General features: G+C 41.5%; 1 protein-coding gene across 1 annotated transcript in view; it reads left to right on the forward strand.

Moving 5' to 3' along the window:
* The window catches only part of LOC149448832 (uncharacterized), a 37,417-nt gene extending 21,147 nt beyond the window's left edge, over window positions 1-16,270 (forward strand). The window contains exons 2-3 of the mRNA XM_089694207.1: window positions 6,253-6,387; window positions 15,716-16,270. Of these exons, the coding sequence (XP_089550333.1) occupies window positions 6,253-6,387; window positions 15,716-16,123 (543 nt within the window). The 3' untranslated portion in view covers window positions 16,124-16,270. The remainder of the gene's footprint in view (window positions 1-6,252; window positions 6,388-15,715) is intronic.
* The last annotated feature ends 6,986 nt before the right edge of the window (window positions 16,271-23,256 follow it).

Here is a 23,256-nt window from a genome sequence, read left to right on the forward strand (position 1 = left end):
ACACTAAAACTGGGGGCCAATGGGAGAGAGGACGCCTATAAAGGGGAAAAAAAGGTGGAGCGGGTGTTTCCTGGGAGGAGCCCTATCTCTCAAGTGAGCTGTCCTAGAAGATGACTCGGGAAAACCTGTTACTGTAACGGCTTATACAATGTGAGCTGGAGTTTGGCTTCAATTTGTTTATGTATCTAAATCTGCTAGTACATCTAACACTCCCCCTAGACAATGCTGCTGTCCAATAGGGCCCTTGTGCTTCTTCATCCAGAGTGGACAGTGGAAAAATACACTGATGCAGCCGCCGCATCTGATTGGTAAGCTGCAGTATGTTACATTTTGGTTTTTTTTTTAATACTGCTTTAATTAACCACTTCTTGACCGCGCTATAGTCGAATATATAGCTATAGCGCGGTTGTCCAGTTCTTGGAGGGCATCATATGAAGTCCTCCCAGAACGCACAACCCCCCCCAGGTGCACTAGACGCTGTCTGTGATCGCTATGTCCAGTCACAGCTGATCATATAGATACATTTGCTGGTTATCGGCTGTCACAGTGTGAGGAAAGTACTGCCTGTAACTGGCATCTGTCAAGAGGTATCTGCACTGATAATCAGGGCACTGATTATCAGTGCAGCCTCAAAACTGCCCAGCAGTGCTGACAATCTGTGCCATTCAGTGCCTCTTCAATGCCCAGCAGTGCTGTCTCATCAGTGCAGCTTATCAGTGCTAATCAGTGCAGCCTCATCAACGCACATCAGTGAAGGAGAAAAATAACATGTTTGCAAAATTTTATAATACAAACACAGAAAAACCATTTTCTTTTTCAAAATTTTCGGTATATTTTTTGTTTATAGTGCAAAAAAACAAACCCCAGTGGTGATTAAATACTACCAAAAGAAAGCTGTATTTATGTGAACAAAAGATAAATGTCATATGGGTACAGTGTTGCACGACCGGGCAATTGTCATTCAAAGTGTGACAGCACTTAAAGCTGAAAATTGGCCTGGGCAGGAAGGGGTAAAAGTGCCGGGTATTGAAGTGGTTAATTCGTTCATTGAGTTCCATTTTAAAAGCGCAGTATACAACAAACTATTAAATTGTCTCGTTCCCTCCACTTTTCCAGCTGATGAAGAATACGGTATACTGCTCATTATGTTTAGGGCAGAGGTTTCCAACCATTTCAGTACGAGGGCCAAGTCGTTTATATTCAACTTTTCACAGGGTGGAAAAAAAGTTTAGAATTAAATAAAACAATTTAAATGAATGCTTAATTTTATCCTTACATCCAGCCGTACCCAACAGAGTCCCCCCTTAAGTCTGGGATGTTCAGTAGAGTCCCCCCTTACATCCAGATGTGCCAGTCTCTGTATTATGGCTGGGGAGGGTCACTGCACACAGATGAGGTTTTTGTTTTTTTGTTTTTTTAACCATCATGCTTAAGATGCATGAAGGTAAAAAACCTTGAGACTTTAGAACCACTTTAACTTGCACCCCAGTCCCATGACATCCAGCAAAACTTTTCTATGCTCTCTGGCAGCTCCTATACAATGCATGACCATCAACAAACACTGATCCTGCTTTGCATGTGATAACTAGAGTTGCGGCAACAAAACTGGTCAGAGATGGGCAAGCAAGAGTGTCTTTAGTGGACTAGTAACTACAACTGGAACTAGTGGGAAGGAAGACTGTGGATCCCAGGAAAAAGTTACGTTATTTTTATCACCCCTATACAAAACTATTATTTTTATTTTTTTTTTTTTTTATCGGCAAGGGAAGGACGGTTTTCATCATTTTATTCTTGCCTGGAGTTATGCTGAAGATTTTAAGTAATTCTAAGCCCTGATACTATTAGATCGTCTAGTAACAGGGCTCACCAGCAGCCATTCAGTACATGGAAAATCTACTTGCAGTGTTACATTAATTTTTCCAATTATCTAGCTGCAGCATAGACTGGGATGGGGCAAAGCCGGAGCATGTCACATGTTCTGTGATGTTGCCAGGCCCTCCTCCAGGTTATTCAAAGTCAGAGTGGAGATGTCAATAAAGGATCTGATCCAGCCCCCAATGCCTTTGGTAGATCAGATCACATGACTGACCGTTCCAATCCACTTCGCATAGCCTGGGGGGGAGGGCTTGGCGACATCATAGGGCATGTGACCTGCTCAGCTTTGCTCAACCCTCAGCTCAGCCGTAGTGATTGACAGTCAGGGGTTGCTCTGACCAGAACAAGTTGGAAATGTATGTCTCAGAGGTGATATCACAATGGAGCATGCGCAGTAAATGTGTCAACAGCTGAGATATACAAACTCAGCCTGCAGCGGGGACACAGAAATAGGGAGCAGCGGCTAAAGACAGGATCGACAAGATATTTCTCTCTACACAACAAATCCTTCAGTGGTTTTGTGATTATGCAGGCACTGTTATAGCATGTAATGACAGTTTTTTCATAGTCTGGGTTAAATGACACTTTAACTACTTCCCTACCGCACTATAGCCGAATGACAGCTACAGTGTGGACGTCCAGTTTTGGGAGGGTGTCATAGGACATCCTTCCAAAATACGCACCCAGTGCTCTGTGATAGCTGTGTCCTTTGGACACAGCTTATAACATGGTAAAAGGCCGCTGTGATTGGCCTTTTACCTTGTCATGTGATCACCATGTAAATACACTTGCCAGTTATTGGCAGTATGCTCGTTAACCAGCAGCTGTCAAAGGAGACCTCTGCACTGATTATCAGTGCCCTGTAATGCAATGCAGCCCCAAAAGTGCCCATCAGTACCAGCAGTGCTGCCTATCTGTGCCCGTCAGTGCAGCCTCATCAGTGCCTCCTCCATCAATGCCGATTAGTGTTGCCTAATAATGCTGCCTCATCAATGCCCATCCGTGAAGGGGAAAAATTACCTGTTTGCTAAATTTTATAATAGAAACTAAAAAAACATTTATAGTGCAAAAAAACAGTGGTGATTAAATACCATCGAAAGAAAGTTCAATTTGTGTGAAAATAAAATGATAAAAATATCATGGGTACAATGTTGCATGACCGCGCAATTGGCATTCAAAGTGTGACCGCACTGAAAGCTGAAAATTTAGCCTGGGCCGGAAGGGGGTAAAAGTGCCCAGTAGGCAAATGGTTAATAGTGATCCAGAAATAATGCGGGTGTTGAGATTTGGCTTGTATAGTGAAGTAGTGCCCCGATAATTCTAATCTTTTAATGACCATTACATAGACTAGAACGAAATTGATTACCACATTAATTTCTCTTTCAGCTGCAGCTTGATTTCAGCGTATTTCCAGTCATTGTGGTTAACTTGCTGAAAGCAGTGATGTGTGCTTGCGGGTTAGTTAATGTTTGCCTTATTGAGTAGTAGAACTTATTTTACCATTGAGGATCACCAGGAAGCTGTCATTTCCTTCCTGGAGTTTGTGTAGTATTTTAACTGACGTTTAACCAATAAAGCTGTAAATTATATATATATATATAGGTGGTATTTGTCATTTTCATTTTCAGTCTGTACCTTCAGATATGTGTGGTTTTTGGGTGATTTTCTATCTGTGTTATATCGTCTGAAACCATTTATTGTATTTTTGTTTTTATACAACAATATTCAGGTTGCTGTTACGGTCAGTCTAGATTATGGAAAATACAGCACAATTTATTTCACAATACTGAAAATATTGTGAAAGTACTGAAAATGTTTTTTGTTTCCTTTAGTACAACCCATTCTGAGAAAGACATAAGATTTTTTAGTATTTGCACCCTACCTCCTAGGATGTCATTACCAATCTGCAGATTGATGTAAGCAATGCTTTTTATATGAACAAATTAACTTTGGCGCAATATTAATAGGACCAATTAAAGAGAAGCGACCACAATTTTTTAACAATTTTTTAAATTGGTTTCTGATGGGACAAATGTACTTTTGTCCTATATTTCTAAGTGCCCTAAACCACCCTGTGGTGTTGGAGAGGCAGGTGGATGATATCACAATCTCTGACTCAAACATTTAGGGGAAGCTTTTGTATTCATTCATAAAATACAAGGATTCCTGTGAATGGCTGAGAAGGCTCCTGACTTGGTTTTGTTCCAGGAATGGGAAGTCCCGTACCACTGCCAAAACACAGTGCTGTTTACTGTTTGTAGTTGATGCTACAGTTTTAGGGATGTTGGATTCCTATTGCCTGACACCCAGTACATGTAGTTCTGGGTGCCGGGCAGGTAGTTTCTTTCTACCTTTAGTCCTGCTGCAGGCAAGCAGCAGGGCTCACCTGTCAGGTGAAGCAGTCGGCGGCAGCGCTCCGTGCCCCCGGCGTGAGGTCTCCCAAGCTGTTTGCTCATCTGTTGGCTAGAGGGGAGGGAGAAGAGCAGACAAGTCCACTCCTCTCCCGTTGTGCTGACCTGGAAGTGACGTGACGATGTCATTTCCAGGTCCCCGCTGAGAGATTGTAATGCAATTCCCAGGAAAGAATGTAATATGGTGCGATGTGCACCAGATCACTTTCAGTGGAGCAGAGAGGAGACATCCAGGGTCTTTTAGACCTTGGATGTCTCAAAAAGAACTTGTCACCAAAAATCATCACATAGGGGACTTTGATGTAAAAAAGAATTTTTTTTTTTTTTTGGATTGTAGGAAATGAAAATTACAACCAAGCACATATCATCCCTCCAAAAAATATTGAGGCCCCACACCCCCACATATATACACGTACAAACGGAAAAGCACACGCTGGGGCGCCTACGCATGAAACTGTTTTGCGATTGCGATACACGTTACCTATCGCTGTACACGCCAGAATGAGAGCAATAATTCTAGCACCAGACCTCCTCCTTAACACTGTACTGGTGACTATAGGCGACGCTTAAAAGTGACGACCTATAGAAAATATAGGGTACTGACAAGTTGGATATCTATTTACTCGATGCAACCTCATCTTTTATATTTTACAAAAAAAAGGCAATTTATTGTGCTTTTGTGCCAAAAAAGTAACTTGCTTGTATTTTTTACAGAAATTTTGCGGTAATGTTTTTAGGATGGAACATGTAACTTGTTGCCAATTCTACAGCAACTGCCCAATTTCACCCTTCCCTGAGACAGATGTTTGGGGATCAATTCCCCATACTGGCTGTCACTTTTTAAAAATGGAGTGGCCATGCGGGGCTCTGCCCACACGGCTGCGTCATTCACATCCTCATTCATTCATAGCTTTAGCGGCTGTTGGCTTGTAGTTCTCAATGAACTACCATGCCGCTCTGCAGCACCGTGGTAAGATGTCTTCCTGTGGAGTGCCGTGGTAGTTCATTGAACTTTCCTGACAATATATCTGCTTACCCGTACATCCTGTTTGGATCAGCAGATACACTGACATGTATTGCTGGTGCAATGCTTTACCGGTTCTTGCAGCCAAAAATAATAAATTCACATTTTATTTTTTACCTGCAAAAAAGGGCATTTTTATTTTTGGTCAAAAGGTGAACTTCTTCTCTTTTAATTCCTAACTGCAGCCCCAATCACCTGCTACTAGCAACATGTTTTTGGTGCGGGAAAGTCTGTGATTTACACATAGACCCGCATACATGTGAATCTAGACATCTTACAATCTCATGCATGCGCAGTCCTGTGAAGACTGAGATTGAGCTCTGCTGTCAATTTAGCAGCAATTTTCTTTTTTCCGGATCACAATTCTGCGCAATGTCCTTTTTTTTTTTTTTTTTTATCTCTTTTGGTCTGTTGCATGTCGACACTGCTTATGCTTATCAGATGACGTTCTTCCGGAAATAGTATACGTAGTCATAAGTTTTTGATACTGCACCTCGTGAAAAATAAATTGGCAACTTCAGTCATAGGCACCAGATAAGCCGGCACCTCTTTGAAGCTCCCTAAGCTCTGACATGACTCCATATTACTAGCAGCACATGCAGTGAAAATGTCACATCACTTCCGCTTTCAATGTGAAACCTGTCACTTTCACACCTGCAAATCATGTAGTGTTTCCATTTTTTTCCCAATCCCTGTGTATGCAAAGACAAAAAAGTTGTCTTTTTAAGGTTATAAATAGGTAGATTACAGTGGTGTAAAGTGGAATTTAGCTGATAAAAGGTCTGCTTTTACGTTGGCCAGATGTCCTAACTCTCCAGCATCTACCAAATACTGAACTATCGGTTTTGTATGGCTAGCCTCTTATATCTTTATATTACTTTTCTAAAAAATATGATTTTGTCTATTTTCTTAACAGCAGTTGTTTTCATTTGTATTGTCTAGTGGACCAACTATATCCATGGCTGGCAGGATCGATGGGTTGTCCTAAAAAACAACACCTTGAGCTATTATAAGTCGGAAGATGAGACTGAATATGGCTGCAGGGGATCCATCTGTCTCAGCAAAGCTGTTATCACGGTAAGCTTTACTTATCCTAATCTTCCGGTGTATAATTGCTCCACAACATGGGCAATTACTAGGCTGCTATTTGTAATTTAAACTAGGTGCTGTGCGTCTTATATTTTTAGGCTATTTTTAAAAATCTCCCCTTGCTAATTAATAACTTCACAGAAATTAATAAAATGTAAACTCAAATGACTTGTAACAGAGCAAAAAGGTGGCCAGACTCCATTATTATTTTCATATTCATATGTATGACTTGTTAAAGTGATATTCAAGCTTCAGTGGTGTGTGTTTTTTTTTTTTTTTTCTTTAAATAACATGTCATACTTATCTGCTCTGTGCAGCAGTTGTTCTTCTCGGGTCCCCACTGTCGCTCCTGGCTCCTCCCCCTCGACCAGTGCCCCCAATAGCAAACTGCTCAGGTAGGTGTTAGGGGGGCTGTGGGAATGCATGAAGGTGAAAACCTTCAGCCTTACCAACCATTTTTAATATTTTCTTGGGGGTTAGATATGTTTACTATAATTCTTATAGAATTGGTGTAAAGTTTCACAAAGTTGGTAACCATTTTTAATCCTTTTTAACCGCCATGAGATATGGAAGAAAATGTTACCAAAAACATACAAATATGTATAAATAATCAAGTCTCGCCACTCTGTTACAAAGTTGATGTTTTGTTCCAAATGAGCAATATACAGAACGTTTTCTGTCAAGTTGGGGTTTTTTTTTTCCAGCACATTGAGAAAAGTGCTTTTTAGATTTAAAATGCTGTTTTATAGGAGCGCATTACAATGTCCCAATTTTGGCTACTCATTGCACTCCAAGACCCACGTGGAGACCCCTGTGACGTGCTGAACACCAGATTCTAGAATCCAGGATCTACTATGACCACCCTCCAGGGGTCTCAGACAAATGTTGCATGTCAGATACACTGTAGTATACTGTACATGTAAACTCCACTTGCTTCCTCTTTATACTGTTTTATCCAACATGGAGTGATTTTTGCCTTTCTGGTCTTTACACTGGGAATGTTTTCTGGAATTGACATGGTGTAGTCGTTTTTTTTTTTCTTTCTCTTACTCATACTTGAAAATTTAATTGACTTTTCATTATTTAAAAAAAAATAAATACACACACACACACACACACACACACACACACACACACACACACACACACACACACACACACACACTGCTTGTCACAAAGAAAGTGTATTCTTGAAACTAGTGAAAGCAAAAATCTACTCCTTTTTTTTTTTTTTTTTTTTTCCCTTCTTTCCAATTTTTGAAGGATCATTACCTGACATATTCTTACATGGTGCACCAGTGATTTATCAACAATGCAGAGAACTTTACAAGCAAGAGCAGTCAACCAACTCACAGGTCAGTTTGTCCTGGACCATCTGTGGAACTTTGTACTAATTCTGTAAGAAATAACACTTTGTCCAGCACAAACTGACCTGAGAGTTGGTTGATTGCTCTTGCTTGTAAAGTTTTCTCTGATTTTTAAAAATACTTAGATTTTTTTTTTTTTCCTGCTTGTAAAATGGAAGATGGGCTTAAAATAGAACTATAGGCAAAACTTTTTTTTTTTTTTTTTCATTCTGGATAGAGCAAGAAAGGGTTATAACCCGTCTTTTTAGATTTTTTTTTTTTTCCCTCTATCTGTGTCCCATTTCAGAGATTTCCTTTTCACTTACTGTCCCATAGCCAAACGAGAAGGGAGAAGAAATCTGCAAATGAAGGGAATTCCTTGGAGATCACAAGAACTAGGGTCCACGTTGGAAGGTTTCCCCTTTTACGTTTTTGGGGACAACCCCAAAATGTGGGATTTTATTTTACTTTCAATGAGGACTGTAAACAAGACAAATGGGGTAAATCTCCTTAATGGAGGGAGCACAGATAACTGACAAGACTGTTAATCCTTCTCTGCTCTATCCAAAACTAAGTGTTTTGCCTTTAGTTACACTTTAACAATAGTTATGCTTTGAACATATCATGAAAATGCTCTTTACAAAAAAAAAATAAAAAAATTCAGAGCCCAGGAATATTTACTCCCTATAAAGGGCTTGAAGCAGAAGTTTAAGTGTGAAATTTATTTCATGTTTGCATTTATCCAGCTTGGACCAATGTAGATATGCATATCTTATACCCTATGGAAGCTGCAAATCAATGCAGTATTTTGCTTTTACAATGATGGCAGCCATCTTGAAATTCAGTTCTGAGCGACTGTCCTTCTGCATAGTAACCACAGGGGTTACTTGCTTGATACTGCAGCCATTGAATACAATGTTCAAAAATAATAGGGTAATGAAGCGAGCACTAATGTTGAAACCAGTGATGAGCAGCTGAACACACTAAAATGTAAACCAAAGTGCCTTCAAATCAATCAAAATAAAAAATGGTGCAGCGCTAAAAATAATTAATTACGTCTACCAAACGCATGTGTATGGTAGGTGCGTTTTTACAACGGCACACACTGAGACAGCATTATTGTACTGAAAATAAGCAGATATAATGAAATGTTAAAAGTGCAAATGTCTATCGGAAACGCATAATCATGACATGCGTGGTAATTAACAGAAATTGTCAAATTTCTTTGGACTGATACAATCTTCAAGTAACTTCTATACAGTCCCAGAATACTTATTCCACTTGGGTGGATGTATTAACATGCAGAGTGCGCACTCACCGGAAGCGCTAATAAAAAGCGTGTTGTATCATATGCTCCTGGACATGCCCTGGTCCATCGGATGTAGTCAGGTATACTGCCAGGGATGGTTTCCCAATGGTGCTGGAAGTTGATAGCCAGTGCCAATTATCCAACTATTCCAGGATACTGGGGTGTACACTGAAGATGATACAGCTGAAACAATGTAGTGGCCGTCGGATCCCCGTGACCCGACGGCTTGACGTCAACGGCTTGCGAAAGGGCTCCTCAACGCGTTTCGAACACTGCGTTCGTTGTCAAAAGGGGTATGCCTGTGACAGGCATACTCCTTTTGACAACGAACGCGGTTTTCGAAACTCGTTGAGGAGCCCTTTCGCAAGCCGTTGACGTCAAGCCGTCGGGTCATGGGTTATTTTCAGTACAATATTGCTGTCTCAGTGTGTGCCGTTGTGAAAACGCACCTACCATACACATGCGTTTGGTAGACATAATCATTTTAGCATTTTTAGCGCTGCACCATTTTTTATTTTGATTGAATACAAGGTGTTTCCTGATTGGATGAGTTAGAAATTAAGACTTCATCGCCCCACTTCTTCACTTCATTGACCTGAAAGACTGCTGCTATCGTAGTTGCTTCCACGGGACATTGCTCATACCTACTTTTGGTTCAATCTGGACCAATGTAAATATGCATTAAAATTCATACCCCGCCTTCACCTTTTTAAAGGGTGTAATGTTGTAGATAATAGATACTCTGCCATCTCAAACCACAGATTGATGTACCAGCTCTTTTGCCAGCACCAGTGTCGATTATCCTCTGATCTGCACAGATCTGATTGACAGCAAATCTTAGACACCTGTGGGCCTGAGGGATGATGCTGGCCCTGTGCGTAACTGGAGGAGCATGGGTGCCAGGAGCTGACCTTTTTGAATAGGGCGTCTTGAACACGTTATGCTGGTTACACACAGTGATTTAATGGTTCAATGACACTATGAATTTGACACGTAAAAGGATTCTTTCAATCAAAACAAAGTGGGGGTTAGATAAATGATTTTGTTCATCAGTGTAACTTTGTCATGCCTTTTTTATAACATTAATAAAACCAAATTTAAAAAAGATTGCTCATCAAAAAAATAAGAATTTTAAATTTAAATCCTCAAACTGTTTTACCTTTTGCTGGACAATTTGTTTTTACAATATAATTTAAGATGATAGTCAAAGATCAGTTTTTTTTATCATTGACTGTGCAGCATTTTCAAGGTTGTGTTGATAATCTCAATGTGTCCTTTTTTTTTAAAAAAAAAAAATTATTTTTTAAAATTTATTTTGGTCCTCATTATCCAGGGCCATGTCAGTTTTCAAAGTATGACACTTTTTTCACACAGCATGGAAGTCCGTTTCCTGCTGTGTTCCAGACTGGCTCTGCACAGAAGCAGCTGTTTTAGGCTCCATGCCTACTTTAGCTGTCTTTTTCTTTCTGCTCCTAGAAGCTAAATGGTGTTCTATGTGTTCATGCATACTACTAGGCTATTGGTGTTTTTTTGAGCTTCCGTGTAAAGGAGCAGAAAAAAAAATGTTTTTGTATAGTTTTACAGAGCGTTTTTTCCAGCAACTCTTCCAACAGCTTGTCTTTCTAGCTTTTTTTTTTTTTAATCTCCCTTCTTTCTTGATGTACTGTAACAACGTTCCTAAATGCTATTACCAGCCCTTTTTTTTTTTTTTTTTTTTTTTTTTTTTTTTTAAATCCAGCGTTTTTTCCACGATTTTCTTTGAGCTTAAAAACTAAATGCTAGTGTGCATGGAGCCTTACGTATGTGGGTTCTTCTTCGAGCTGCTGTGGGACCTGGCAGTTAATCTGATCACTGCAGGGATGTTTAATTCACCTGACGCCCGGGATATGTAGTTCTAAGCACCCGGCAAGAGGTTTTGTTTGTGTTTTTTTTTTTTTTTTTTTTTTTTTTTTTTTTTCTTTCCCCCCACATTTAGCCCTGCAGCGGGCAAGCAGCAGGGTCTAGAGCTGGTGGACGGACCCCTCTCCCACCGCTGTCTGGGGGCTGTCCTGTCTAGGAACTATGGCTCTGGGTTCCATCTGCTCCACCGAGGGCCAGTGGAATAACAGACATAATATTTATCAGACACAGTGGTCTAATCCTTATGCAACAGTCCTGATCTTCACTTCCATACCAATCCTTTGGGGCATGTAATGGCCAGGAATCGCAGCACAAGGATTACTCCACCAGGAATATTTGGCGATTTTTGGGCGCAGGCGTAGTAATCCTTGTGCTGCTGTTCCCGGCAATTACATGCCCTGGCGCAATGGTACAGCAGTGAACTGAAGGTCGTGACTAGTTTAATTGTCGGAATTGCTGCATAAGGATTAGTGGAGGTCAGGAACCACTGTGTACACATGAGACCATGATGAACATGGAATGCTGCAGAGTACTACAAGAGCTAAGCACTTAAGCCCAGGGGTTAAATTGTCCGGTTGCTTTCCCTGGCCTTCACCTGAGCATAAGTTGTTTTTTTTTTTTTTGTTTTTTTTTTTTTTTGTAATAGTGGCAGACAGGAGGTTACTCAGCAGTAGTCCTGTTCCTGTCCCCAGTTCCCTGTTGATTGCACAGAAAATACTGGAATAGCTGAACAGCTTTAGTGAACATTTACATATGGTGCCCTCTTAAGAGCAATCCACATTCAGATTGCTCTTCAGATGGCACTTGACAGGCAGTGAGGAGATGTTATATCACCTCCTCACCACCTGTTAAACCCCCACAGCACCGCCCCCAACTGCATGCATTGCCCATGAATGCGGGAAACCCCTGTTGACTTGAATGGGACACTTTCGTGCCCTACTGGCACCATCCACTGCCCTACTGACACCCCCTCCTTGGGCCATCCAAAGGTGTCGCAGCTTTTACAGGCCTATAGTGTATATGAAAAGAACAAAAATTGCTGTGTGCCACTGAAGTGTTTTAGGTTTGGTTTGAAAAAAAGTTGGCAACCCTAGTCCCATCCCACTGGGACACCCGATCAACCAGCTGGCAGACAGACCGGAACCGTTTTGTCCACCACTTTTATTGGAAACCGGAAGTGATGAGCATATATCACTTCTAGATTCCCCGCATGTAAATAGCGCAATTTTTAAAAATAAAAAGCATTTGATCACACCGATCAGGACAAGTAGATTGGGACCCCGATTTAGTCCCTTGGACAAGTAGTTTTTTTTTTTTTTTTGTTTTTTTTTTTAAGTCCACATTCCTGTCACTGGTAATACAGGCACACTTTGTGTTGGAATAGTGTCCTGTATCAAAATAGAAAGCAGGGATAAGCAAACTCACCACGTCAGCGGGTCTGCTTCCATGCTGCCAAATGAAAAATAACTTGCTGGATCACCAGATATGTAACGGAACCAGACCCAGACTACACTAGGATATTTCCGTTAGCCTCCCTCTTCCCTGTCCGAACACAGATCCACGGACACCACCGCTGGCCATACAAGACGAGACGGCACCAGACTTGTATGAAAGACAGGAAATAGACTGCTTTATTTTAACATGGATACCATATATATATATATATATATATACACACAGGGCAGGGAAATACACATCCAGACAGGAAAGACATCAGCAGGCCGTCCCATCAGGGGGAAGGGCTGCCGGAAACATTACATGCCATAATAGTTTGCTCCCAAGCAAGACACACAATGGAACAATGGGATGCACCACGTGGCAGTGAACAACGAACAACCCCCACACCAATATTAGAACATTTCACCCTGTACCCCTAACGGGTACTGGGTGACTTACACATAATAGGGAGCTTGGGAGTTGACACAGGGGTCTCCCCACCCCTCAAAAGGGGTCTGTGTTCCATGGGCCTCCCACCCAAAGTCACTCCCATCACAAGATATTTGGGAGGAACTTCAGCATTCAAAAGAGGAAGAGGCTGGATTTACAGTATATAAAATTAAACTGGATGTATACATGAAGGGAATGTGTGGAGTTTTTTTTTTGTTTTGTTTTTCATTTTTGTGACCTAATTCTAGCCAGTGAAGTAATTGAGTGTCCATGCAGATTGGGGAATTTTCAGGCTTGTTTGAGAAGCATATTCAGGCAGGAAAACCCATCAGAATCGAGAGACTTCAGATATAAAAAAAAGTTTGACTGTCATAAAGGTGTGTTCACAGCATTTTCAAGTGTACATTGGTTATAGTGAAGAATGAGCAGAGGGTAATACTTTGTTGAAAAAAACCCTCTAAAGAAAATGCCTGTAAATGCTCAAACTTTTTGCAATATGAGCATTTTAATACTGCCTTTTTTTTGCCTGAGGTTTTGGCATTTTTTTTTTCATCTGCCTAGTGTGCATGGATCCTGAAATATAATAAGTCCAGATCTGTTTTTGACCAGTGACAGTTTTGATCAGTGTGGTAGGTAGGAAAAATTTCAGAACATAAGATTAGCAATGGCCGTGTATATAATTCTTTCAGTACTGGTTTGCTTTAATATTTTTTGTCAAAGGACATCACACAGTCCTAATTAAAAGTTTACATTTTTAGTCTTCCAGAATTTTGGAAATCTAACCTATTAATTTTGTCTTGTTTGACTCACTCCTATGTTGAGTTTGCAATACGTGAAATGACTTTGAGGCTTTAATTTGATCGTGCAAAGGCCTGTTATGTGTAAGTTCCCATAGCAGCCAATCAGATTAGTTTATAGCAGTCTAATTAATCAAAGAAAACGTATGGTTGGATTCTACAGTTGATTGGATTATCCATATAAAATTCAGGAACTCTTCAGTTATAGAAAGCAGCAGGAGGTTGGCTGTTTTTTACAGCTGTATTCATGTGATTTAATAAAGGAAGACCGTGTTTTGTTGACCTACCCAGGTGCTGACTTTTTCCTCCAGTGGATTGTCTTGTGGAGGCCTAGGGAGCCTTGTAGTCTGAGCATTGAGTCTGGAGCTGTGGATTGAGAAGGTGGTAGCGCTGTTACACCTGTTTTCATAGGAAGGAAGAACTCCTTAGATCTAGACTTGTTCCAGGACAAGTGACTAAGTATGGAAGACAAAGTATCCCCTGATAAGAAAGGAAACTGCCAATCTTTGCCAACCTACTTCAATTCTGTAAAAACAAGATACATTTAAAGTTCATCTGTGCTTTGCCCATTCAAGGATAAAGCAAAAGGTTTCCTTTAATGCAGACCTGCCCAGACCTATATTCTTCCATTGGCTCTCGCACTGCTCTGTACAGCTGGCAGTAGTGAAAGGAAAGCTCTGTGTGAGCTAGAGGTGTAGTTTACATAGGGTAATGGGCTTCACTGTGACAGTATTGATGTTTCAGCAGCACAGTGGCTAAGTGGTTAGCACATCCGCCTGGCAGCACTAGGGTTGTCTGTTCGAATCCCAACCATGGCACTACCTGCACAGAGTTTGCATGTTCTCCCTGTGCCTGCCTGGGTTTCCTCCCACACTGCAAAGACATGTCGGTAGGTTAATTGGTTCCTGCCTAAATTGGCCCTAGTATGTGTACGTATGAATGTCAGTTAGGGGCATTAGATTATACGCTCCTTGAGGGTTAGGGAATAATATGTGCATTATATGTAAAGCGCTGCGTAAATTGACAGCACTATATAAGTACCAAAAAAAAAATAAAATTTTAATACCCAGTAGTACCAGGTATTTACTACTGTCCCAGACACTAAACAAAGCAACAGCATCTTTAGTGTGGGCAGCCGCCTGTGACAGCTTACGGCTTCACAGCCAGGTGCCTGCTGCGCATGCACGAGAAGCGCTGTGCTTTGTGAATGGCCCCGTAGACTTTTGGGAACTGTCATGTCCCAGAAGACTATGGGGAGGAGGCGGGGAAAGACAACTTCCGCTTCCAATCGCAGTGGAAGTGTGAGCGGGTACTTGTCAAATTCGGGTACCCGCTCCCCAAAGGTGCCAATCCTTAATGGGTAGCTGGGGACAGTGCATTAAAGCGGAACTTCCCCTTTTGGGTGGAACTTCTCTTTTAACAAAGAAAACCCCTTCCCATTTCATGCTGTAAGCAATGGCACCAGATGGAAGAGAAATGTCACGAGGCCTGAGAGAAAATTTCTTTACACAAGAAAGGTGAAGGCTACATGAAGATTAGCTAAGCTTTACTTCTCAGTCAGAATACTGTAACAAAAGTGATACAAAGATAGAACTGCAACCATCTCCGAGACATCCAGACCATCCATGGAAGTGAACACCTTAACAGGGGCATCTTCTGTGTTGAAGAAAATTGCCATACAAGTTCACTGCCGTTAGCTAAAGAAGTAGAAAGGCAAACTGGGGTGATTGTTACCCGTGACACAATACGGCGTACCCTGCAGAGGAATGGCATGCATGGGTGTCGTCCATGAAGGAAGGCTCTCCTAAAGTCCATGTACAAAAAATCCCTCCTAGAATTTGCCAGGGCCCATGCTGAAAGACTGCTGAGACTCTTTGCTCTGTAGTGATGAGACCAAGATAAATGTTTTTGGAACTGATGGCTTCACAACTGTATGGCGTCGCAAAGGTGAGGGGTACAAAGAAATATGTATGGTGCCTTCAGAAAAACGTGGTGGTGGCAGTGTCCTTCTGTGGGGCTGCATGAGTGTTGCTGGTGTTTGGGAGATGCATTTCATTGATGGTATCATGAATTCACAGATCTACTGCTCTATATTGAAAGAGAAGATGCTACCATCACTCTGTGCCCTTGGTAGTCGTGCACTTTTCCAACATGACAACGACCTGACATCTAAGGCCGCTGTTGCATTTCTGAAGAACAGGGTGAAAGGGATTCAGTGGCCAAGTATGTCTCCTGATATGAACCCAATCGAACACCTATGGGGAATTTGGAGACAAGTTGAGCATCACTCTCCATCCAGCATCCAGCCTCTAATAGAGGTCGTTCTTGAAGAATGGAAAATGATAGATGTAGCAATATGTCGCCAACTTGTTTACTACATGCATAGAAATTTGGTGCTGTCCTTACAAATCATGGAGGTCGTACAAAATACTAGATGTAGCAGTTTGTGTTGCGGGGTGTATTCATTTTTGCATCAACTAAGTTGAGTAAAACTGAAGATTTTGTAATCCTATTATTAACCTTACTTTTATGTAATGAGCTAAACAAATGTTCTATAAAACTCAGTTTTGTCAACATTTTGGAAATTGTTCTTGTTTTCATTCAGATATTGATTAAAATCTTACTTTTAAAAAGGGGTGTACTTATTTATGCTGAGCACTGTAAGTGTGTACTGCGTGAGGGGTTTGGGGGTTAAAGTGTTACTAAACCCAGGACCCTGCATTCACTATATCTGGTCTCCCACAGTACACACAACATGGAAATGCAATTATTTTAGTAAATATAAACTTCTAAATACCTTTTCTCATCAGCAGTTAGAGCAGTCTTGTGTCCAGCAAAGCACATATTAAAGCTTGTTAGAGGAGTTTTCATTTTGCTCTGAGGATGCAGGACCCATGACCTCTGTCTGGACAGTGCTGATTGCATGTGATCAGCACAGGGCCATTCTCCCAAGAACAAAACAAACCCTCTCTAGCAATACACACCAAGCTGAGCATGTGCAGAGTGTCTTCAAACCTTATGTCTTATCAGGAGATAATAGGGGGACACTGAAAGAAGGGGAGGATCAAAGAATTCAGGATCAATGCAGAGGATTAACCCCTTAGGTTCCACAGTGAGTATAACAAGCGTGCTTTACTGCATATACAGACTGATTTCACTGTTTCGCGTTTAGTAACACTTTAATGTGTATCTGCTGCTTTACCTTGATTGTGCAGGTTTTCTTTTTGGTGCCAGGGGACATACGTGTGTGTAGACAAAATATTCTTAACCATCAGTGCTAGCAATAAAGTGGTTCTAAAGGCAGAAGGTTTTTTTTTTTTTGTTTTTTTATCCTTTCTATGCATGTGCAAAACCATACCAAGTGTAACATGTTTGGTATTTAAAAACAAAAAAGAGAAAAAAACAATTTCCAACCTTTTTTGGAGTCTTTTTAATATCTTCGTTTTATTGCCTGGATCCTGTACAGGTCTGTTATTTGTTCATTCCTACAACAAGAGTTGCTGTAGATCAATGGGTTAGACAGGACAGAGGGCAGTGATGGTTTTTATAATATGAGTCCACAATTACCAAACAGATGTAATTTCTCGTTCGCTTGGAGAGGTCAGAACAATTAAATAATTCATATGGTTTTCATTGGCTTTTTTAACCATTTAGTTTCTTAATCTATAATATAAGAATACATGTACATTTTCCCCTTGGATAGTACTTGTGGGAGTTCATAAAGCAGCTGTCATTAACCGTGTACTTTGCTGCTTTTAGCACACAACTCAATGGAAATTTTGTAAATCAAATACAAAAGATGTTAATAAATCGGCGCTAGTTTCTAGCAGCTGTTGCCGGCCTTTGTCTGGGGTCTTTGTGTTGCTCTTATTTACGGCTAGTTTACCGACATGTCACTTAATAATGATCACCCCCCCCACCCTCAAACAAAAATCAAGTGCTTGTTTCCTGCTACCACCCTGTTCCAAATTTTCTAGAAGAATTATGGGTTATGTGATATTTCTTGGCGTGCACTCACTTCGTGTTATTCAGTAGGTGCCTCTCTGCGTGTTCAAACAAGAGGCTTACCCATTCCTTTATACAGGGATGTCTCTGCGTGGCACCATGTCCTGAACCTGAGCAGAGTTTTATTTTTATCTTTTCATTTATACTGGCTGGTTCTTTTATTAATCTGACTTTAGAAGCGGAAATTTTACATAAAGTGCTGTAGTTTACACAAATTTAAAGCTAGAAGTGGGTTTAACCACTTCAAGTCCCTTTACCCCCTTCCTGTCCAGGCTGAATTTCAGCTTACAGTGCTATCACACTTTGACAATTGCATGGTCATGCAACACTGTACCCATGTGAATTTGTTTAGCATTTTTGTGAGACCGATAAAACTTTAATTTGGTGGTATTTATTCACCACTGGGTGTTTTTTGTTTTTTTTTTGTTTTTTTTTTTGTTTTTTTTTTTGTTTTTTTTTTTTCTTTTTTCTTTTTTCCTATATAAATGAAAGTCCAAAAAAGTTTGAGAACATTTTGTTCTTATACAATTTTGCAAATAATTGTTCTTCATAAATCTTGGCCAAAATTTATTCAGTTATCTTTTTAGTAAAAAAAAAAAAAAAAAACCCAAATTAGTTTTTAACCAAAAAATTGATTTTTCTAAAAAAAATTTTTTTTACATTTTTATTTTCTATTTGTGTTTTTTTTTTTTTTTTTTATATATATTACATACTGTCACCCTAACAATAAATCCTAAAAGGCTGTAAAAGCAGTCATTTCTCCTTCTCTCTGGCTGCATTCTTGCCATTGAGAAATACTGTGTGAGCTGTGATTGGTCACAGCTTGTCACATGGTACAAGGCTGTTGTGAATAGCCTTGTACCATGTGATCTCTTTGCTAATTCACAGATTTCACATGTAGTAAACAATGATGTCAGTAGTGACATCTTACTTACTACTATTCATGTGATCACTAATTGGCCCATCAGTGATCACATGATCGGGACCTCACACAGAGGGTCCCGTACAGCGATCGGTGTTCCGTTGTGTCCGGAGGGCACAGCAGGCACCGGATTGCGGTGCTGCGCGCTCCCAGGAAGCGCGCACAAGCAGGGAAGTGGGGAGGATGTTCATAAACGGCCACCCGTCCCTACATTGCTCCTGTCCGGACAGTTTTTTATATACATGGGCCAGACGGGAAGTGGTTAAGTATAACTAAAACCTTTCTTTCTCTTTTTTTTTTTTTTTTTTTTAAACTTTTGGACAGTGGAGATGGATTAGAACACCTACTAGGTTGTGTGTTTTTTTTTGTTTTTTTGTTTTTTTGCTGTCCGTGCCCCCTTCAGGGAGATTCACCCTCTCTAATTTGTCCTTTTATTACCATTATTGAAAGTAAAAGCTCCAATTTTGAAAAGTAATAGAGGTGAAATTTTCTGATGGGGACACTAGTTCTGGTGACCTGGGGGCCCCCAAGGAATTCTGTTAATTTGTAAGGATTCTATCTCCTTTTCTGTTTTGGCTAATACAGGAAGTGAAGATAATTTTCCCTAATGGGACACAGATGGCAAAAAATAAACTGACAGTGGTTATAACCCTCCCTTACTTTATCCAAAAAAAAAAAAAAAAAAAAGATTTGCCTATAGTTCTACTTTTAAAACACTTTTGGTTGCAGGGGCCTGTAAAGCAGGGGTGCCAAACTGTCGGCCTTCCAGCTGTTGCAAAACTACTAGTCCCATCATGCCTCTGCCTTTGGGAGTCTTTCTTGTACCTGTCAATCTTGCAATGCCACATGGAACTTGTAGTTTGGCTACAGCTGGAGGGCCGCCAGCTTGACACCCGTGCTGTAAAACATTGCACCAGTCATCAGCAGATTGCTGGTGCCATGCAAGTCTCTTGCAGACCTGTCAGTATATCTGCTTGTCCAAACAGATATCCTGACAGGAAGAATCCATGAACTACCATGGCGCTCCACAGTGCCATGGTAGTTCATTGAGAACTACAAGCAGACAGCCGCTAAGGCTGTTTGGACTTGTAGTTCATTCATTCACAGAACTTTGTGAATGAATGATGCGGCCTTGTGGGCGTAGCCACACACAGCTGTGCTGTTTAAAAATTGACAGCTAGTATGGGGAACTTCTCCCCGTACTCCTGTCACAGGGAGGGCAGAGATCGAGCTGCTGCGTTGGGAACATGTTGCATGGTCCACCCTAAAAATGGGTGTAACATGTTCCCAAAGGTGAACTTTAACAGTGTTCTAAGACAAGTTCTTGTGATGTTGTACCAGCCCTTAAATGTGCTATGTGCAACTTCCTTTGAATGTCCAATAGCGTGCACCAAAAAAAAAAAAAATTACTAAAGTTGTATAAATACTGTACTGAGGAGGGGTGGATGGTGAATATTTGCGCTGCTTAAAGCGGAGCTCCACCCAAAAAGGGGAAGTTCCTCTTTAAGGACTGCTTCCCCACTCTCCATTAAGGATTGGCACCTTTGGGGGGGGCGGGGGGGAGCGGGTACCCGAATTTAACAGGTACCCGCACAAATTTTTGGTCTGATCACCTAGGCGATTGGAAACAGAAGGTGTACTCCCTCCCTCCCTATAGACTTTTGGGACACGTGACTGGTCCCAGAAGACTACAGGACCATTTATGAAGCACAGCGCTGTTCGCGCATGCACAGTGGGTACCCGGCTGTGAAGCCGCAAGCTATCACAGCCGGTTGCCCACACTGAAGATGCCATCCTCCTGGAATACAGGACAACCGCTGCAACGGGCTGCGGGGGACACACAACGGGACCGAGGGACAGGTAAGTGTCTGTTTTTTAAAAGTCAGCAGCTACAGTTTTTTGTAGCTGCTGACTTTTATTTTTTGACAGGTGAGTGGAACTCCTCTTTAAAGGAGAGGGGAATGTGTAAGGTTGGATGTTGAGGTGCAGGAAAGGGAGAAGGAGATAATTTAACCTTATCAAAGTACAAGAATAAACACACTTGAATTTTGGCTCGCCACCATGTGACGGTTAAACTGGCTATACGTTTAATTTTTTTTTCGTTCAACCAGAAAATAACCCAGTCTTTAACATCCACACGCTCAAAGTGGATGAGGGGTTATCATTCCCACTGCTATTGTATTCTGACAGCAGGGAGCCTTCCCCACCAATAGAATACACTGATTAATGCTGCGGGCTATAGCCGGTAGCACTGCCTGTTCAGGAGAAACACGACCGTCTGGTTGTACAGAAATTGGTCGGTAGATTGACTTGTACAACCAGCCTGCCCATACTTGTATCTAAATTTAGCAGGTCCCTGCTGAACTGGCCAAATTTTGATCCATGCATGGCTGCCTTAGTGTGTGTGTCAATTTAATTTAGTCACAGGAAGCATTCGATAAATTGGACCTTCACTCCAGAAAGGAAATGTTCTTCACTGTAAGCCACCCCACATTTACTAGAAGGAAGAAAAAAAACCATGGCTTTTTAACATTCCTAAGCCCCTCGGACCCTCTCATCCCCACCTGAATTCTCAACTTGGTCAAAATATGTCCTGTGCATGAAGCCCCATGGGAAATTTCAAATGCACATCCCAGGAGGCTGCGAGTGCGAGGTTACACGATGGATGAAAGGTAAGTCTGGCGGTGGTCATTGGATAGCTCCAAGCAGGGGCAGACTGACAACTCATGGGGCCCCTGGGCAATAGGGATCATGGGGCCCCTGTGTCCTCGCCCAAACTCAAAAAAGCCTATGAAAAAGGTACCAGGGGCCTCTCATGGGGCCAGCTACTGACCCCGGACCCTCGGGCAGTGCCCGAGTTTCCAAATGGTCAGTCCGCCCCTGGCTGCAAGAACCCAGCAGAGACAGCCAGCCAGCACCTGAGGACCTAGGAAGGGAAGATGTGGCCTGTGGCAGCTGAGTTGTGGATCACAGCAGAGAAATGTTGGATGCACAGGGCAAGGTAGAGAATTCTACATTATCTGGTAACAGTAGTTCTGGATGTGTACCTACAGTCAGGTCCATAAATATTGGGACATCGATACAATTCTAACATTTTTGGCTCTATACACCAGCACAATGGATTTGAAATGAAACGAACAAGATGTGCTTTAACTGCAGACTGTCAGCTTTAATTTGAGGGTATTTACATCCAAATCAGGTGAACGGTGTAGGAATTACAACAGTTTGCATATGTGCCTCCCACTTGTTAAGGGACCAAAAGTAATGGGACAATTGGCTTCTCAGCTGTTCCATGGCCAAGTGTGTGTTTATTCCCTCATTATCCCAATTACAATGAGCAGATAAAAGGTCCAGAGTTCATTTCAAGTGTGCTATTTGCATTTGGAATCTGTTGCTGTCAACTCTCAAGATGAGATCCAAAGAGCTGTCACTATCAGTGAAGCAAGCCATCATTAGGCTGAAAAAAAACAAAACAAACCCATCAGAGAGCAAAAACATTAGGCGTGGCCAAAACAACTGTTTGGAACATTCTTAAAAAGAAGGAAACGCACCGGTGAGCTCAGCAACACCAAAAGACCCGGAAGACCACGGAAAACTGTGGTGGATGACCGAAGAATTCTTTCCCTGGTGAAGAAAACACCCTTCACAACCGTTGGCCAGATCAAGAACACTCTCCAGGAGGTAGGTGTATGTGTGTCAAAGTCAACAATCAAGAGAAGACTTCACCAGAGTGAATACAGAGGGTCCACCACAAGATGTAAACCATTGGTGAGCCTCAAAAACAGGAAGGCCAGATTAGAGTTTGCCAAACGACATCTAAAAAAGCCTTCACAGTTCTGGAACAACATCCTTTGGACAGATGAGACCAAGATCAACTTGTACCAGAGTGATGGGAAGAGAAGAGTATGGAGAAGGAAAGGAATTACTCATGATCCTAAGCATACCACCTCATCAGTGAAGCATGGCGGTGGTAGTGTCATGGCGTGGGCATGTATGGCTGCCAATGGAACTGGTTCTCTTGTATTTATTGATGATGTGACTGCTGACAAAAGCAGCCGGATGAATTCTGAAGTGTTTCGGGCAATATTATCTGCTCATATTCAGCCAAATGCTTCAGAACTCATTGGACGCCGCTTCACAGTGCAGATGGACAATGACCCAAAGCATACTGCAAAAGCAACCAAAGAGTTTAAGGGAAAGAAGTGGAATGTTATGCAATGGCCAAGTCAGTCACCTGACCTGAATCCGATTGAGCATGCATTTCACTTGCTGAAGACAAAACTGAAGGGAAAATGCCCCAAGAACAAGCAGGAACTGAAGACAGTTGCAGTAGAGGCCTGGCAGAGCATCACCAGGGATGAAACCCAACGTCTGGTGATGTCTATGCGTTCCAGACTTCAGGCTGTAATTGACTGCAAAGGATTTGCAACCTAGTATTAAAAAGTGAAAGTTTGATTTATGATTATTATTCTGTCCCATTACTTTTGGTCCCTTAACAAGTGGGAGGCACATATGCAAACTGTTGTAATTCCTACACCGTTCACCTGATTTGGATGTAAATACCCTCAAATTAAAGCTGACAGTCTGCAGTTAAAGCACATCTTGTTCGTTTCATTTCAAATCCAATGTGGTGGTGTATAGAGCCAAAAATGTTAGAATTGTGTCCATGTCCCAATATTTATGGACCTGACT

This window comes from Staurois parvus, unplaced genomic scaffold (genome assembly GCF_062004578.1).
Source record: "Staurois parvus isolate SC_StPar_1 unplaced genomic scaffold, SC_StPar_1.0 ptg000656l, whole genome shotgun sequence".
NCBI classification, from domain to species: Eukaryota; Metazoa; Chordata; class Amphibia; order Anura; family Ranidae; genus Staurois; species Staurois parvus.